A 17958-nucleotide genomic window follows, 5' to 3' on the forward strand; every position below is an offset into this window, starting at 1 on the left:
GAATATGTTATGGGCAGATAAATCTATCTTTGAGTCAACGACATAAACTTCAGTGTGATTTATTGAAATGTATAAAGGGCAAAAATGAACTTTTCATGTTAGACATTTTGATGAATAAGGGCGTTTAATTGTTTACAAAGGGCATGTTAAGGTGTGTTAAGTTTACCACGTAATAAAACATAAAGTACAACAACTTTTCTATAAGAGCATTTTGCAAAATTCTAATTCATTATTTTTACTATTTTCCTTCTTTCCTGTATTAAATGATTTGCTCTTCGGGGGCAAATGTAATGTATTTTTAAAGATAAAGTTTGCGTTTGCGAAATTGGGAAATTTTAAAGAATCTTTAAAAATTTATTAGGGTCCCAAGGGGTGTTTGTCCGAACATGATTTTTTTACAGTCGAAGGCCCTATCGAAAGGCTTAATCTCCTGCAAAAATAAAAAAATTGAAGGCTATAAAGGGGGTGAAAAAAAACAGTTTGCATTGCTTGAATATGAGAATAAAAAATGCAGAAATTAAATGCAGTTGAGTTTTAATTTGTAATAGAAACACATTAGAATGGCCAGGAGATGTTCTACAAATATGATATGCAAGTCAGGGTAACAGCTTATTGATGTTTTTATAATGATTTACGATTATTTTATAATTTTCCTGGTGTGAACTTGGCTGAATGAGGGGAAATGGTGCTAGCTCAATGCGCGCAGCAATTGTCTGGTCGACTGTAATGTTCACAGTGCTGTCTTCACCGACATGATGTGAGAACTGTCATTGTCAAAAAATCACGGAATATTTTATTTCTAAAAATTCCGTTTTTGTAATTGAGATAAGCCGTGCTGTTTGTTTTGTTTATTGTTATGCCGGCGCGGCACGTTTCGGCACAATGGCCCTTTGTGAGTACAACAATTTGAAAGAGTGGGCCCCCTTGACTGACTTGTTCAGCAAGTTGCCTACAAAAGTCCAGAACGGGTTGTTCACTCAAGACGTGAAGTTGACCTGTTTGGACGTTTTGCCCGAATTTCTGGCGTTGGGGACGAACGTGGGTCTCGTCTATTGGTACGATAGGAAAAAGAAGGATTTGCAACGACTTCGTTGTGAGGTATTTATTTCTTCTTAGTTGATTCATATTAATGCATTTTTGCTAGAAACAAAACGTACAAATAACTGTGGTTCGGATCATATCAACTGTTGATTTTATGGTGGCTTGTGGGAGCACTGATGGGTGTATTAATATTTTTCAAATTCCTAAATCGCACCCTGACTCGATTCCGGATAATTTGAAGCCGAAAAGTAAGCAAGTGGAGAGGTTTACGGTTTCTGACTTGCACAAAAGTCCAGTGACGGCGCTCGAGTGGTCCAAAAACGGAATGAAACTCTTCTCAGGTGATAAAAACGGATGCATTGTTTTAACAGAAATTGACTTCTATATGGTAAGGTTTTTGTAACATTTATTGTTAATTTATCTCAAATCATACATTTTAGCACATTTGTAAATCAGCGGAAATTCTAAACGAATCGTATCAAGTAATCCAACTCAGTTACAGCCAACAACGACTCCTAGTCTCAACAACTTACAGAAGTATCATTTGCCAAAGACTGGACAAGTGGAAAGTGTGTCAAGTGGGCAAGAAAGACAGGAAAATGTAATGCACAGCTTACTTGTTGCAGTTTCGCTTCACCTGGCCCCATAGTAACCGCCAGGTGAAGGGAAACTGACGTCATTAAACGTAATGAATTTTCATCACTTGAAGCTTGTTATAGTTTAGGCCCTTTCGGAGGACTAATTCATCAAAACGGCCCTAAAACTACCGATGCGGTTTTATATTGCACGAGGCCGGGGCTTCGAATATGGGTGGCTGATTGTGACGGTAATGTCAATAAAACTCTCTTATTTAAGGTTGTATTTTCGCACAATTGAATAGGAATTAAACTGAAAGTTTTGTAGGATCTGTTGAAAAAAGAATGCTCAGAAGTGCCAATAATTAACCCGATTTCGCGGAATTTAAAAATGCTCAAGCCGTTAAAGGAACCCTCATTTGGTGTCCTGCTTCCGTTTAGTGAAAATTTAATTCTAACTTACAATAATGACGTGATTTATGTCCTAGATCCGGAACAAATGACAATTATTTCAACCATGAGCCATTTTCGCAGGTAATTACTTATTTGGGATTTTTTTATTACCTTGTTGCCTCAATAAGGCACAGCCTCGAGGTTAGATAGAGGGTAATGAAAGGGTCTATCTGTATATACATGAGCTAGATGCCCCAGCATTTATTTTCAGCTAAGTTAGCAATAATAATCCTTTTGGCTTAAAAACTAACTCCTCCAATAACTGGAATACAAGTATACCAACCCTTAACTGTTTAAAAACTATAGAAATGCCAACGTCGCATTTTCTCTAAAAGTTAGTTGTTATAAATGATTTGTGCACTTCAAACCATTAATAGCTAATGTAATACATATATAGTTTAAATAAGAGATCTAATCATTAAAATAGGAGACCAAGCTCCTCTACTTTTCCTCGTCAACGAAAGTGAAAATTATTTATTCAACATTAAATTCAAAAATCTGTGAATTTTGTATCCTGAAAGCTAAAGAATTGATCTGGTAACATAATAGTAAAAAAATTCTGTAGTTACAACTGTAACAACTCCACGAAAATGAAAATACAGGTAGGTGCGAAAACACTCAAGTACTGATGATGATGCCGATTTTACCAAACAATTTTGTATTTGTAAATTCGATAAAAATGACGATAGATTTTATTACATTCCTGGTTTCCTGAAACGTTGCCTAAACTAATAATGTACCAGAGAGCTTATGTGCTATTTTGCATAGACGCTGTATATTTTCGTTGATTTATATCTTCATTCAAAAATTGAAAAATTGAAGGTTGACTTCAAGATTCAAAATAAAAAAATAACCTATGTATGTGTGATTAGCTGGTCATAAAAACTTACTTTGATTTTTTATCATTTTCCAAAAGACGTAGAGAGTAGAGAGAGAACAGTGATAACCTTCTTGATAATAAAAAACATTTTTTACGAATAGTGTTATTTAGAATACTTAGACTGTTTTTCTCGATGGTAGTGATTAATTTTGAATTTGTGTGTTTTCAATTTTCGACAAATTAGAATGTACTCTAGATATTATTATGGATAATTTTAACTAAATTTGCGCTCATCTTTTTGCTACTAAGACTTTACTCGTGAAATTTCTCTAGCGAAAGTATTCGGACATTTAATTAAAATTTTAGGGATTGAAAAAGAAATTTTAATTTTCGTATTTGTTAATGCACAGCGTTGTAGAATTTAGATTTTTTTTCATTTAGTAAAGAAAAATATAGGGTATTTTACTTGGAAAAATTGCTGGATTTTCAAGTGGCAACATTTGCAGCCACTTAATTAAATATAATAACTCACAATTATCATAAATGATTGTTTGGAGAAGTTTAAAAAAAAAATCACATGCATAGAGAAAACAATTAAGTACGTCTAGTTGTATTATCAGATAAATTCAGTTTTAACTCCAACACAGCCAATTTTTATTAAAAAAACACGACTTGTTTCAACCAGAATGTGGTCATTCCCAGATGAGAATTGCTGTGAAATTGGGTTTGTGTTCAAAAAATAAATAAAGTAGATAGTAAATTTTTGAGATACAATACTTAGGCTTATTTGAGTTATTTGTTTACTTAAAAAGTGGAGTACTATCGACAGTTTTTAAGGAGTAAGATACGGTTTTTTTTAATAAGGAATTTTGCGCTGTATATTCTATTTCTAAACTAATTTTCTCTTCTAACTGATGGATTTTCATGGCACTAAATTTAACACCAGTTCCATTATGTCATACAATTTTTCCTGTTTATGGAAATTGAAAATACAGGGATATAATGTTCTAATGCCGGCGTCTAAAAGAAGTCGCGTACGACAGAAGACTTAACTTACAAAATCGAGACATGCATATGATTCTTGTGTGTTGTTATGAGTATCAAAGCCCAGTGATAGGGAATTGTCCTTAATTTTTTTGGTAGGTGGCACTCAAGAAGTTGATGAAAAAAGTTACCCCCAATTAAAAAAATTTTTTTTTTGAGTTTTTAGAATAAATGTACAGACTGATCCAGAAATACTGAGTCTGTTGGCAACACTGGACTTACATTTTTAAGGATACCAATGGAGTACGCTTCCAGTTAACAACAATTTAACATTTTTGTGGGGTTGTACGTCAAATAATTGTCAAGAAAAATCGAATTCGGTTGCAATGACAGACTCAGTATTTCTGGATCAGTGTGTATAAATCAAAGAAAAATATATGTAATCAAGCTCTAAATGCTCTACAAGTTTGCCTTGAAATTATTTAAATACCTTTATTAGTTATTGAGAAACAAAATTAGTTACGGGTTGGTGCCCATGTATTTCAGTTATGGAGAGGCTGGCGATTTGAAATTTTTCCAAAAGTTTTTGTGCCAAAATGTTATAACGCTGACATACCTACGAAAATAAACGTTGGATTGGGGCATTTTGTCCATGCATACTTACTGTTTCAAAACTAAAAAATGGCAACAGCACGCTTACATTTTTTTGGGGTCAAAGTCATAAATTAAAAGTTTATGTGACCAAGAAAACACACTAAACATTGTTTTTATAGTTTTGAAACAGATATTATACGGCTAGGCCTTTCCACGATAAGTGATTGTGTTAAAAATTGAATAAATTAACAGTGTTTTGGGTGTGGCGACCCACAAAGACGAGATTTTCATTCTGGAAGAGGACCGAAGTGTCGTCCGAATCTCCTATAAACCGGAACAAATCCTCGATTGTGATCAAAACTCTGCTTCGCCTGTCGCTAGTATGTTTCTTCCGATCACAACATCGCTTAAAGATATCACAACTAAGCTCCAAACCGGAAATATCCTCCCGGATGTTAACATCCACACTGACGAATCTCTCATAATGAACGCCGAGGAAGCGAAGGAATCGCCCATAAAAACACGTGCGAATCCCGAAATTGAGAAAAAATTCAATGATATCGGACGACAACAATTCGAGGAGAAAATCCTGTACAGGCAAAGTAATAAGCACCGAAAGCGCATGTGTGCGAGTATGAGTAGTTTGAGTTCGAATAGTTCAGAGGAGAAGGAAGGGATCAAACCGACTCTGATGACTTTGAGTTCGGTCGGGGTTTTACCCGATTTGAGGAGTCCAGAGTCTATACAAAACGATATCGAATACAAAGAGCGAATTCTTGCCGATATGCTGAGTCTAGATACGATTAAGATATCATTAGATCAATTACAAGAGAATAATGAGAGCTGTGATGATGATTTAATCAATGAACCAACTTCAAGTAATCCCGAACACATTCCAGAAATTAGTGATGAAGTTGTAAAAGATTCTAGCCCACCACAAAGTAGTAAAAAACAAATAGTACACAACGAAGCACCTCCTGGTAAGTCCAAATAAGTCGAGTTTTCTCCCTTATTTTTGTTATTTTCAGTATGTTTAAACATTCCGAATGACTGGAAGTTGGCCGATATTCGTCTAAATGTTAAAACCGAACCGGAAGTAATTCCGAAAAATGATACGTCGCTGACTGATAATTCGTTAGCGGATTGGGAAATCGTCTAAAGTGAGTCAGTTATCTTGTTAATGATTATATTTGAGTTGTCATAAACAAATCGTGGGCTTACTGTAAAAAGTGGCCAAACTGGCCTTAAAAAAATGATTTTTTACATTTATTGATACCTTTTCATGCTTATTTTCATTTAAATACACATTAGTAATTATTTCTTTAAAGATCTTAAGAGGAAATGGCAAAGACGCATTTGCATGTTTTGGAGTGAAATCAGACTCTATTCGGAATTGAATTTAGCGTAAGGGCTAGGTTGAAAACAATGACCGTAAATGGCGGGAAATGTTTACTCGGATATTTAGAGCGTTGTACGAATTTTGAGACTTCTCAATTAATATACTGTCTATTTGTTTGTACGAAATGACTGTAGTATCTTTGGTGCGAATAACGAATGACTATATGTTCACTTTATATACTTTATTGTAAAATAAAAAAAATACATTGAAAAGCCTACCTTTTGAAACAGTCTACGTTTAAATGTATCAGCAATTGTTAATCTTAATTGCAGTCTATACAGAAGTATTGGTATGTGGGAGCCCACAATCTTTATTTTCTTCCAACATTGAAAATCGAACATTAGTTTTATACTTTTTTAATAAAAAAGCAGATTCTCTATAATTAAAATCTATTTTATAAAATTTGGAATCCCTTGATAAATTTGACCCCCACAATTAAGTTATATTTTTAATTTGTTTTTTTTTTTAATTATGTGTTTCGTCTTTTTAATATCGACACTTATTAATTACAAGTAAAATCTCTTTAATCCATCTAACCTCTTTTTGGTAAATTCCATACAGGTGGTCCATGAGTGATAATGAGCCTGAAAAAATTGAAACGCAACCCAAAATACATAAAATAAGATTGAAAGAATCAAACATTTTTTATTTATAATAAATGCAATAAATGCAGTTTTGTCCCTCGTTTCTGTCACGTGTTTGGTAAAAGGATGTTTTAACACGCATTATTGTTTCGGAGTTAAATGGTCCACACTATTCCATTCAATTGTTAACACCGGTAGCTGTTCGTCCTCGAGTTTTTTTTTTTTCGCAAATGGCCAGTTTTCTCTGAAGAAACTTTTTCTAGTCTTTTAAAAATGGTGTATGCAGGTGCTTTTCTTTCAGGAAAACATTGTTAATAAAGACGGGTTTTTTGGCATTCACCGTAAATTAAGAGCATATCTATCTTTTCGTCATTCAAATATATTTTTTTAATACTTAGGTATGACAGAAACTGACAAATTTTGAACTTTCCGTCAAATTTATGCATTATTTATTATATTTTTTATTAAAAAAATTAAAACAAGAATCTAAAAAGTAATGAAAATGCATGTTTAGTTGCGTTTCAAATTTATTCAGGCTCATTTTCACTCGTTGACTATAATTTTTTAAGTAACCAAACTTGTAAGTTTAAAGCAAAAAACTCCACAGTCTATAGTCGTAATTCCAAAAGAAATAATATTATTACTAAAAATTAAATTTCCTATGGTTTCCTGTTTTAAAAAATATTTGAAATGAACAAAACAATTTCGAATAAGACCATTGTATCGTCTTTTTAGAAGAGATAAAAACTGGTATAGTTAAACTTTAGGAAAAAATTCTTTTACTCGTCCATAAATCAAAAAGGAACAGACAATAAAATTATGCATTGTCTACCTTTAATAAAATAAAAAATACATAACACCGTAGTTTACTTAATTTAATTGAAAAAGTTAATTCGATACCTGTAATTGTTTTTCTACTAAAAACTGTTTGCAATTGTACACATTTTATTTTAATTTTAGGGATGAATAGTACATATTTGTAATTTAAACTATAATTTTTTATTATTTTAGAAACTTAAATTGATTTTCAAAGTGATCATTTTTGACCTGACCTGACCTGACGTGAAGAACGATGTATTTAAAGACATAGCTTTGTACAGCACAGTTATTGTAACGGTGGACATTAGTATGACCATATTTTTTGGAAAACTATAAACATACAGATTCCCACAACACATAAATGTTTTTTGTTTTATTAAATTTCTCACTAAAAGTGTATTTACAGAAAACAACTTTCAGGGCTGGTTGATAAAAGAGTTATTAAATCACCAATCTGGCAATCAAACACCCTATTAACTAATCACGTGGCCAAATTCAGCCAGTCATATGCGCAGATTCACGTCCTAATCTCGAATTCACTTTTAATTCAGCCTACTGAATTAATTTTGACTTGGTCATTTTTTGCAGAAGGCCACGAAATTCGCACTGTTTTTATTGTTTATTGCCTGACAACTACTCATTCAAGTATAGTTATTGGCAACTTATAATTCGCTGACTGTATTTTAACTAGTCATTTATTTTATTGTGCAATTATGCGATTTATATTTTATGATTTATTATTCAGTCTCTCTAATTTTTTGTCATAGGGAAATAAAAAAAAAAACAGTTGAAAATAATAACTTATCCTTTATAATCTAAAATACTTTGCCTCCTTAACAACAACTTGGCCCTAGTTTCGTCCACAGATTCGTACTCGGGGGCGTAGCACACGTGGAGGATCCCTCCATAGAACGACTTATTATCAAGCAGTCTTTTGGCCTTCCTTGCCACTTCAAACTTGTCGTAGACCACGTGGAAACATTCGGTGAAAATTTCAGTTTTGTGGTCTGCGACTAGATGAAACTTTGCTAACTTCCCCTGTTTGGCACAGAGGGCTTTGAGTTCGCTGAAAAGATCGATTTTAGGGACACCGTAGACGAATAAATGTCGCGATTCGTTCGCGATGGTGTAAGTTTTCACAGCAGTAAGTCGCCGGCCTTGTCTGTAAGCAGGCCTGGTTTGGCAAAGACTTTGCTGTTTGTGGTGCTTGACTTCTTTCATATTTGGACGCGATTCCGTCGGAAAACCTGGTCGAGGCTGCGTTCCAGGGCCGGGTTCGTGCCCCTCAGCCCCGCCACGACTTTGCTGCTCCAGGTGAAGTACTCCTGGATCCGTTGCTCGCTCCAGCCTTCCGGGGCAGAGTTCTCCAAGTCTCGCAAATTGTACAATTTGTCGGCGAGTTTCACGAGTTTGGCCTGGTGTGAGGCACCTGGGGCGTGCTCGATTTGTAGTCTTTTGCGCTCTTCCTTCGGCAGACTTTTATCATCGGTTACCTCCTCGACAATGTCACGGACTCGCCTCCCGAACACTTGCTCGATCTCCTCGAAAGTCGTGGCTGTGTCTTCGACAGTGTCGTGTAAGAGAGCGGCTTGCAGCACTTCAAGATCGTCGATTTCGGCCTCGTGTGTGAGGATGTAGGCCACTCCAATGGGGTGGTTGATGTAGGGCGTCTTTGAGGGGTTCTTGCGTCGCTGGTCTTTGTGTTTCTCGGCGGCGAAGTTGACACACTTTAGTAAATCCCCGGCAATGTTTGTCATCACTAAAAAATAATTTATTTATTGAGGTTATGGTACATTTTGACGTTTGGGCAAGATGGCGCATTGCGATTTAAACAATTTTGAAAATATTTTTGCTGATATTGAGAGACGATGTAGGACTTGCCTCGGTATTTGTGCCGAATTTAACGCGCTTTCGAAGTCTGTACAAGTCGGCGAGAGGAGTTTAACACTCATTGAGATAATTCAGGATTGTGCTTCAGTACAGGTAAGATGCTTGTTTTGTGTCATTTGAATGTAATTCAAGCCATATTTGGTAGTTTACCGAGTTATTAAAGACTTCACGGGCTTTATGTTGTAAGCTGATTGATTTTTTTTAACTTACCGAGATAATTTCAGTTGTGCTTCGGTGCAGGCAAAGTGTTGTTTGTATGATATCAGGGCTAATTAAAAGTTTATTAAGACATTTTTTTAGTTTTTAGGAGTCTGAATTTGTTGAGTAAATCCTTTTTTTGTCAATACTTGAGATAAAAGGTGGAATTTAACCTCTAAACATGTGACAGATATCACGTGACCCACCTGTCAATCAAATTTAGAGTTAAAAAAATAAATATTAATAAAATCCTTTACAATTCAAAAACCAAACGTCCTAGAGCAAAACGGTTTATTCCAGCGAATTCTACGGTTCATTTTACGTGTTACACATAGGATAGTTTTTATGTTCATTTGAGTTTTTGAAATTTTTTTGTCTAAAATTACTTTAAAAAAAAAACAAAAACTTAATTTTTAAAACTCATAGCAAAGTTTTATAAGCTTTTCGAAGCCTTTAAAACCTACTAAAGTTTTTAAAAATACAAGAAAACGCCAGTGAGTTTGATTTTAACATATTAATTTTTACTATTTTTGCGAGAATTTTGTCCAATTTCCGTTACCCGGAGCATTTACTGTGCAATAAATTGATTATCGATGGAAAGCTCTGTTAATTGTCTATATTTTTTGAAAAAGGTCATTGTTCTCCGACTAATAGTTTCCGCGAAATTTACAGCAAAAATAGATAAATTGGAAAAAAAGTCATAATTTAAAAAATTATTTTGAATTTGGCGATTTTCTCAACCCCAATCGATTCCCCGGATCATTTTACATAGGCTTACATGAAAATAGTTTGACTGTTCCGAAAAGTTTTACCGTTATTGAGAAAATAAAAAAAATGAAAAATTAAGAACACCGATTTTGAAAGTGTCTCAAAACCGATTAAAATCGCTTTGAAACGTGAAACCTATGCCATTTTGTAGAGTTGTTTAAGCCGATTCTAATAGTACTTGGTACTTTTTTGATAGCTTTAATAGTTTCGTAGCAATCGGCGCTTTGAAACGTAAAAAAATAACATTTTATTGAGTTTTTTTTTCGAAACTACGAGGATAAATTGAAAAGTCTCCGGCCTAGCTAGGGCGTTTTTCTTGGATTTTTTGTTTTAGCTGGTCCAGCAGGGAAGCATAATATGGGCCGTTGATTGTTTTTCCTTTTTCCAAATAATCTATGAAAAGAATACCCTTAGCATCCCAATACTGACTTTTCCGGCCGACCGAAGTGTTTTCGCTTTCTTCGGAACGGGTTCCCCCTTTGCAGTCCATTGTTTAGACTGCTGTTTGGTTTCGGGTGAATAATGGTGAATCCACGTCTCATCTACAGTTATAAATCTTCGTAAAAAATCCACCGGATTGTGTTGTAAGCGGGCCAAACACTCCTCAGAAATCATTTTTCTAATCAATTTTTGCTCTGGTGTGAGCAGTCGCGGCACCCATCGCGCAGATAACTTTCTCATATCCAACACTTCAGTTAGGATGTAATGTACCCGCTCCGTTGAAATGCCCACAGCTTCTGCTATCTCTACCAATTTTGACCGGCGATCATTCAAGACAATTTTATGGACTTTTTCTACAATTTCTTTGCACGTAGCGGTTTTTGGTCGTCCTGAACGTGGTGCATCTTCCGTGCTTTTACGACCACGTTTAAAGTCCGCGACCCAAGTTTTAATTGTCGTGTAAGAAGGAGAAGAGTCGCCCAATGTATTGTCCAGTTCAGATTTTATATCCTTTGAGGATAGCCCTTTAATAAAAAAATATTTGATCACTGCACGAATCTCAGTTTGCTCCATTGCGCACAAACACCAAACTACATCGAATTCAAACAACTGGCAAATAATTATTATTTGACCGATGTTTTTGATATTCCAAGGCACGACTAATAAAATATGAAAGAATATAATGCCATAATAAAATCTGCCAAATTTGCATCCTATCTAGGCTAGGCCGGAGACTTTTCAATTTATCCTCTATACAACCAAAAAAGCATCAAAACGTGCTTGAAATTATCTATTACCTTGTAAAAACCCGAATGCTAATACTGATCGATGTAGAATTTAATTCTCTACGATTTATTAAAATAATAAAACTTGTGGTATTTTATTTGAAAAAGCTGTGGGTGCTTAAAGTTCTGAAAACTTAACTTTTAACATTTGGGGTTTGTTATTCATTTTTAGAAATTTGAAAACACCAAAGAAAAGATCTAGGCTTCCTCTTTCAAATGAACTAAAAAATATTTTTAAATTTTTAAAAACTGCAGAGTTATCGATTTTTGAAATGCAAGGTGTAAATTCAAAAAAAAAAATTAAAAACCGTTAATATTTCTTAAACGGTCAAATTTAGGTACAGGGAAAGCTTGTAAAAACTATTGTAAAATAACTGCTAATCCTAAAAAGTATTAAAAACTATAGCTTTCCATTCAAAATAAGGAAGTTGATACCGACTTCCGATCATTATTAGACCCACCAATAATTTTAATGTGGGTTTAGACGAAACAAACCTTATTGGGAAATTCAGCACGAGATTTTACGTCAAAAAAAAAACATATTTGCTGTGATATTTATTTTAATTTGTCAAGAAATAAATGATTACTCAATTGGCTATGATAATTTAATAACTTGGAAAATGCCAAACCAATGAAAATTAATTTTCTTTGCAGATATCTGAACAAGACGAGTTTCCTCAAAGGATATGCGAAAATTGCAAAGATGCGGCAATTAAATCGCACTTATTTAAAACTCAGTGTGAAACATCTGATAAATATTTACAAACACTTGTGCAAAAAATCACGTCGAAAAAAACGCCCCCAACTGTTGAACCATCAAACACCGAGACAATAAAAATCGAAATAGAAAAAAACTTCAAAACAAAACACTCGTGTCACAGCTGTGACGAAACCTTCGCCTCAAAAAAATCCCTCTCAAACCATCTCAAAACGCACAACCGAGGCGACACCACCACACCCCGCACTTGCCCCATCTGCTCCAAAGTCTTCCAGTACCGCACCAGTATGCTCAAACACAAAAAACGCCACACTGCGCCCCCCAAAACTTGCACCTTTTTGCCCCTTTGAGCCCAGCAGCCCTAGCAACCTCTCCAAACATATGGAACAAACACACTCGCATTTAAAATCGTTCAAGTGTTCCCTCTGCTCGAAATCCTTCTTCAAGAAGGCCAACCTGCGCCTGCACGTGCAAGTGCACTCGGGGGTGAAGAAGCACACGTGCGAGATCTGCGGCATGTCTTTTGTGCTGCGGGGCAACTTGTCAGTGCACCGAAGACTCCACACGGGCGAGAGGCCCTACACGTGTTCCACGTGCGGTCGGGGGTTCACACAGCAATCGGCGTTGCGGTCGCACGAAGCGGGGCATTCAGACCGGAAGGATTTTGTGTGCCCCGAGTGTGGGGCCGCGTTTAGTCGAAAGGGGGCCTTGCGGAATCACAGGAAGAGGCACTCGGGGGCGAGGCCGTTTGAGTGCTCGGTTTGTGCGAAGAAATTTACGTTCAGTTCGGAGAGGAAGAGGCACATGTTGATACACACAGGGGATAAGAATTTTGAGTGTGAAGTGTGCGGGAGGCGGTTCACAAGGGGGACGAACTTGCGGGTGCATAAGCGGATACACACGGGGGAGACGCCCCATGTGTGTGAGGTGTGCGGGAAGGGATTCATACAAGCGCATTGTTTGAGGACGCATATGAACACGCATTCAGGGGGGCAGTGATTAATTTATTAGTAAAATAAAGGATCAAACTTTGAATTTTATGCAACCAGTTATACACGGTTTGCACCTGTCATCAAATCAAATTCAAGCGCATTGTTTTTGTACTCATCGTACTAAAGTTTTATTTTCCAAATAGTAATTGGAACGATTTTTATTATAATATCACAATTAAAATTTAAAATGGAATTTTCACCAGTTATTTATTTTTTTTTTCTTGGGTTGGCGCGCTGTTGGGTTCCATTTTTGATTTCGATTTTCAATTGTTTTCAATTATTGTGACGCGAGTTTAAGTTCGTAAAAAGTGGAAAAATGACCGCTACAAGGGTGAAAGATGGGGTTGTTTCGTTGGTAAGTGTTTTGAAACATGTTTTTCGTTATTTGTAATGTGTTTTATTGTATCGTTTTTACCAAACTTGTTCGTATTTGCGAGTTGTCGCAAGTGATGAAATGTTGGTTTTGCGAGTGGTTTTTCACAGACCAAACCAAAAGTAATGCATCAATTGTTATCTATTATTAGTCATTTTTCAAAAAAATCCTCAAACAGTGTTCCTGTCTTACGCCAAAATGCAATTCCGGCTTGCAAATATGTTGGAACCATTTCAAAGCGTTGCCAGTAGATGGCGCTGTACAAGCTGATTTTTTTTAGGATCTGCATTATAAACTTTTTTACTTCTAATATAAGTTAAACTTTAAAATTTTATATTCGATCCAAATCGACCATTCTGATTTCAACTAAATTATTTTCGAAATGGTTGAACTTTTGGAACGATAAGAAATTGGCACTAACTTTGAAATTTTAAATAGGAACCACCTATTTTTATTGCATTTTTGAATTCACCGTTAGAAACCGAGTAAAATGTACTCCTGTTGTTAGTACTTAATTGTCATAGTTTTTGACGTATGTCAATTTTTTATCTGTGAAATCTAAGAAAATAGAGTCGTTTCTTTTGAAAAAACTGTTATTATTATTATTTGTTAACCATTTTGAAAAAATCATACTAGCCTTGAATTTTGACAATTGACAATTTTGAAAACTTTAGAAGGCTTTGCAAACTTTTGATTATCGAATACAACAAAGGACTAGGTATTCACTTAACGCAGAGTTCAAGGAATGTGATATTTTAAATAAACCTTTTCTTGTGAATTTTTTTACTTTCTGATTTAATTATAAATTAAATTAAATTAAGTGTTTTTAATTAACTTATTCGTTCATTTTTACATTTTACTATTAAGTATCGGCAAAAACTGTTATTTCCTGTGTCATCTGAGAACAATATAAGCGATACTTAAAGTTGTTTTGTGATAAAAATCTTTAAAAAATGTTGTTAGTCTCAAAAAATAATGAAGTAAATATAAAAAATTCAAATAAGTTAAATAAATTTTAGTTTTAGCAAAAATTTTTATAAGAATTTTTTTCTCGAAAACATTATTTAAGCATTGTAGTTTTAGAACAACATTAGCAATAATGAAGGACTTTTATTTTACTATCATATGCAAAATGCAAGAAGAAAATTACAAAAAAAAATTTCTAGTGAAGTTTTTTTATTTTGTTTTTATAACAAATTAGTTTTATTTACTAAAAAAATAAAAAAACAAATTAAAATTAAAAATTATTATTGATAATATCACACTTATTTTTATTTAATTTTGTTTTTACTTATTTTATATGAGGCAATTGTTTTTTTTTTTTTTTTTCAAATTATTAACATTTCAACATATACATAACATGAAACCTAAACACAAAAGAAAATAAATAACGACTTTTTATGTTAACGATTTTTTTATTTCAGTATATTCTTTTTTGATTTTTCACTTTATTTTCTTATTTTTTTATACTTACCAAAAAATAAAGTAGTACACTATCAAACACTAAACAAAAATGTTGGTTGTTTAAAAATGACAAATGACGTCAAAAATGTTGATATGAAGTCAAAAATGTGGCATTCACAAAAATAAAATGAATCTGTTTGAGGATTTTTTTTTTGAAAAATGATCTGAAGGTATGAAATTTGTTTATTACTGTCGGTTCAGTCTGTATACAAAGTGAGTCTGTGAAAACTGTTTATTATATCTTATATCTCAAAAACTATAATGGTCGCATAGAGATGAGCGTTTAGTTTGAAAATATGTCCGGAAAAGATTCGTTGGTTGTAATTAAAATTTATATTTTTCTCGACATTTCGATTTTTTTATTAAATTTTCATCAAGCTACAATATTTACACGTGACACATGACACACATACCGCCTATACTGGCATTTTTTTCCTAAAAAAAATTACATAGAGATAAGACTATTATGTTTCCACTTAATTGCAAATGCTGAATTCTGTCTGATTATTAGTTTTTGAGATATTATCGCACAAATGTATCATGTGGTCATTTGAATGTATAATTAGAGTAGGCTTTAATAATCAAATAATCAAGCTGAAGAGTCTAACAATAAAATTTCAAAGGGTAATATTTAATCAGAATATATTTTTCCCCTCATCAGTTTACACTAGTTTTTCGTTCACAAATAGTTGTTAACGCCTACTCTAATTATATATTCAAATAATTGCATGGTACATTTAGCAAACTTTGCAGCAAAAATTTTGTTAGCTTTGTGAGCACCTGTCTTTAAAAAGTGTTTTTTTAGACTCTTACAAATAGTAACGTGAAACAGGCCGTTAAGTCGTACACAATGTCCAAGAGATACATAAATGTGATGCTCAGAGCATCTGTAATAAATATTTTGTATCATCGCCTCAACATTGACGAGAAGGAATATATCACAAAGGCTTTTAACAACGTCACTTACAAATCGTTCAAATCAAAATCGAAGAATCCTTTCATCCGCGAGTATCACAGTTACATGACTGCTTGCAAGGACGCTTTGGAGAAAAACTACGTGAGTATAAAATACGAGTAAATGAAACGACGCGAAACAACTATTTTTCAGTTGAAGGAGTTTTATTTATTCTTCATCGACGTGGCTTCAGGCGACATTTTAGAAAATTACAAGTTTTCTCTAAAATATCACACCGATAAAGACAGTCGCACACAAGTCCAAAGTGAAGACTTAACTGAAAACACTTGCGATTTGCTGAAAACTTTACAAGACTTGGAAAGGCTCGAGAAATTGAACACTGAGATACAAGTCAAAGTTGAATTTTCGTACTTTGACGGTTGGTACGAAAATTTGAGCGAAATTGTAGTTATTTGTGTTAAATTTTCAGATACTCCTGATGAATACGAACCTCCAGGTTTTCGTAATATTTCCCAGTCGGAAGCGTTGATTGAGAAACTCGGCACTGAGGGAAATTCGATTGTGATCGGAACTCTTTTTACCGGTTTTCACAAACTTAGATGCAGGGGAAGAGGACAGGTGGTGAGTTATTTTGGTCGAAAAATGCATTTTTTGCGATTATTGAATATTTTTTTTAGTTCAATACAAATACTACCAATAAGCGTACACCTGATGATGATAACAACGATTTTCAATTAAATTTAACTGAGGATGAGAACAAAGAATTGAACACAGATTCTAGTGTCATTGTTGCTGTTGATGGTGGATTGTTGACTGTATTTAAACATTTTAAATCTTGCTTAGAGATATTGATGTTGTATAATACTTACTTTTAGGAAGACTTGTCGGAGCCAGAGTTTAATAAACCGAATTCAACAAATAAAAAGCGGTTCGATGATACGTACATATCTCACGTATCTGAATACATTGGTAAGTTACCTGTTATTTAACTGATTTAGTGTTTGTTTTCTACAATTGCCAGATATTTCGAGTGATAATGAAGATGCTCCGGTTAATTGTCAGTGTGGAATACCAGCTTTAGATGATTGTTCTCTTGATAAAGTAGAGTGCAGTATTTGCAAAGTGATGTATCATGCACCTTGTCAAGGCTATTTGGATAAAAGTTTTATTGGAGGAACATTTTCCTGTATTAACTGCCGAGACGAAGTCGATAGTATAGTGGATCCAAAAGATGTTCGCAAAACGAAGACGGTCTACAAAGTCAGGTTGGTACAAAAATTATATTTTTATTTTTACACTATAGTATCAAATTTACAGGTTCTTTGTAGCTGTGATTTACAAATATGGTAAAATACCGGAAAGTCTTAATAAGCCATTGTTTAATCAAATAAGGAGAAATATCGAAACTCATAATGTTTTTACGATTGAAGGGTAAGTAAATTTAATGTGACGCTGTGTTTTTACCTAACTTTTTCAGAAATGAACTTGTCATTCAAAACATGAACGTGTTGAAGACCTTGTTCAAGTTTCACCACAAGAAACCAGATTTACGTAAACAAATATAAACATTAAGGGAGTAATTTAATTTTTGTGTTAATTGTTATAATTTATTAAAAGTTGTAAACCTAGAAATAGAAAATGTTAATTTGATTATGTTGTGGATATTGTTTTTGTAATAAATTCGTTACGCTGTCCAAACAAGTGTCGATTTTGCCCAAAATCAAATGTTTGTGACAAATTTTACTTATAAAAAATACAAATAAGACTGAAAAATTCGAAAAATTGATTGCAAATACAGTGATCTACTACACTAATTGTTAGTTTAGCTATTGCCTTCTAGGTGTCTCTGCCTAACAAAATGCAGTCAGCAATACAACAAAGCGCATATGGCTTGCCTATCTTTAGAAAATTTAAAAATTGTTTTTAGTGTGTAATTCTACAAATAATTTAAATAAAACTGTTTAAACAATAACAATGTTGTGTTTTTATTGTAAACATTACAACTGTTTATCAGTTTTAAATCGTTACCACTATCAAATGTTTTTAAAAATTTACAGATTTCTGTAATCTGTTTACTTAAAATTTGAAACATAAATAGTACTATTTTTTTTTTCCAGGTTTTTACAAAGCTATCTTTAGGCATT

At 33.9% G+C, this 17958-nt stretch overlaps 5 protein-coding genes across 8 annotated transcripts; 3 read left to right on the plus strand and 2 right to left on the minus strand.

The window, feature by feature from the left end:
* The first annotated feature begins 563 nt into the window (after positions 1-563).
* LOC658384 (uncharacterized protein) lies at positions 564-5938 on the plus strand. The gene is made up of 7 exons (XM_964778.5): positions 564-1098; positions 1145-1429; positions 1482-1642; positions 1761-1896; positions 1945-2150; positions 4720-5447; positions 5496-5938. Exons 1-7 carry the CDS (start codon positions 883-885, stop codon positions 5624-5626), a joined length of 1863 nt encoding a protein of 620 aa, XP_969871.3. The 5' UTR covers positions 564-882; the 3' UTR covers positions 5627-5938.
* Positions 5939-8056: 2118 nt separating this feature from the next.
* On the minus strand, positions 8057-8490 carry LOC103314691 (uncharacterized protein). Its single transcript, XM_008201315.3, has one exon. The coding sequence runs from the start codon at positions 8488-8490 to the stop codon at positions 8071-8073; it is 420 nt and encodes a 139-aa protein (XP_008199537.1). The 3' UTR covers positions 8057-8070.
* On the minus strand, positions 8487-9563 carry Mesh1 (Metazoan SpoT homolog-1). 2 transcript variants are annotated; one of them, XM_064359956.1, is made up of 2 exons: positions 9370-9563; positions 8487-9028 (listed from the first exon to the last, which is right to left on the minus strand). In XM_064359956.1, exon 2 carries the CDS (start codon positions 9024-9026, stop codon positions 8487-8489), a length of 540 nt encoding a protein of 179 aa, XP_064216026.1. In that variant the 5' UTR covers positions 9027-9028; positions 9370-9563. The 2 variants fall into 2 exon arrangements, with proteins under 2 accessions (XP_064216026.1, XP_064216028.1); XM_064359958.1 differs by lacking the exon at positions 9370-9563 and adding an exon at positions 9151-9267.
* LOC658539 (gastrula zinc finger protein XlCGF49.1) lies at positions 9111-13258 on the plus strand. 2 transcript variants are annotated; one of them, XM_964921.4, is made up of 2 exons: positions 9111-9252; positions 12006-13258. In XM_964921.4, exon 2 carries the CDS (start codon positions 12451-12453, stop codon positions 13066-13068), a length of 618 nt encoding a protein of 205 aa, XP_970014.2. In that variant the 5' UTR covers positions 9111-9252; positions 12006-12450; the 3' UTR covers positions 13069-13258. The 2 variants fall into 2 exon arrangements, with proteins under 2 accessions (XP_970014.2, XP_064216016.1); XM_064359946.1 differs by lacking the exon at positions 9111-9252 and adding an exon at positions 9272-9341.
* Positions 13259-13281: 23 nt separating this feature from the next.
* LOC103314692 (HORMA domain-containing protein 1) lies at positions 13282-17464 on the plus strand. Of its 2 annotated transcripts, none has more exons than XR_001574610.2 (9): positions 13282-13416; positions 15704-15955; positions 16007-16232; positions 16284-16435; positions 16492-16629; positions 16690-16783; positions 16836-17079; positions 17143-17245; positions 17292-17464. XR_001574610.2 is itself a non-coding variant. In XM_008201317.3 (9 exons), exons 1-9 carry the CDS (start codon positions 13378-13380, stop codon positions 17377-17379), a joined length of 1347 nt encoding a protein of 448 aa, XP_008199539.3. In that variant the 5' UTR covers positions 13282-13377; the 3' UTR covers positions 17380-17464. The 2 variants fall into 2 exon arrangements, 1 of the variants encoding a protein (XP_008199539.3); XM_008201317.3 differs by having other exon boundaries at positions 17132-17245.
* Positions 17465-17958: the final 494 nt, after the last annotated feature.

This window comes from Tribolium castaneum, chromosome 1 (assembly GCF_031307605.1).
Source record: "Tribolium castaneum strain GA2 chromosome 1, icTriCast1.1, whole genome shotgun sequence".
Taxonomy (NCBI): domain Eukaryota; kingdom Metazoa; phylum Arthropoda; class Insecta; order Coleoptera; family Tenebrionidae; genus Tribolium; species Tribolium castaneum.

Coding starts and splice junctions, on each gene's coding strand:
- LOC103314692 (XM_008201317.3), top strand. CDS start 13,378: ATGACCGCTACAAGGGTGAAAGATGGGGTTGTTTCGTTG. Junction 15,956..16,006: donor ACGCTTTGGAGAAAAACTAC/GTGAGTATAAAA, acceptor ACTATTTTTCAG/TTGAAGGAGTTTTATTTATT. Junction 16,630..16,689: donor TTGATGGTGGATTGTTGACT/GTATTTAAACAT, acceptor ACTTACTTTTAG/GAAGACTTGTCGGAGCCAGA.
- LOC658384 (XM_964778.5), top strand. CDS start 883: ATGGCCCTTTGTGAGTACAACAATTTGAAAGAGTGGGCCCCCTTGACT. Junction 1,643..1,760: donor GGCAAGAAAGACAGGAAAAT/GTAATGCACAGC, acceptor AGCTTGTTATAG/TTTAGGCCCTTTCGGAGGAC. Junction 2,151..4,719: donor ACCATGAGCCATTTTCGCAG/GTAATTACTTAT, acceptor ATAAATTAACAG/TGTTTTGGGTGTGGCGACCC.
- Mesh1 (XM_064359956.1), bottom strand. CDS start 9,026: ATGACAAACATTGCCGGGGATTTACTAAAGTGTGTCAACTTCGCCGCC.
- LOC658539 (XM_964921.4), top strand. CDS start 12,451: ATGGAACAAACACACTCGCATTTAAAATCGTTCAAGTGTTCCCTCTGC.
- LOC103314691 (XM_008201315.3), bottom strand. CDS start 8,490: ATGAAAGAAGTCAAGCACCACAAACAGCAAAGTCTTTGCCAAACCAGG.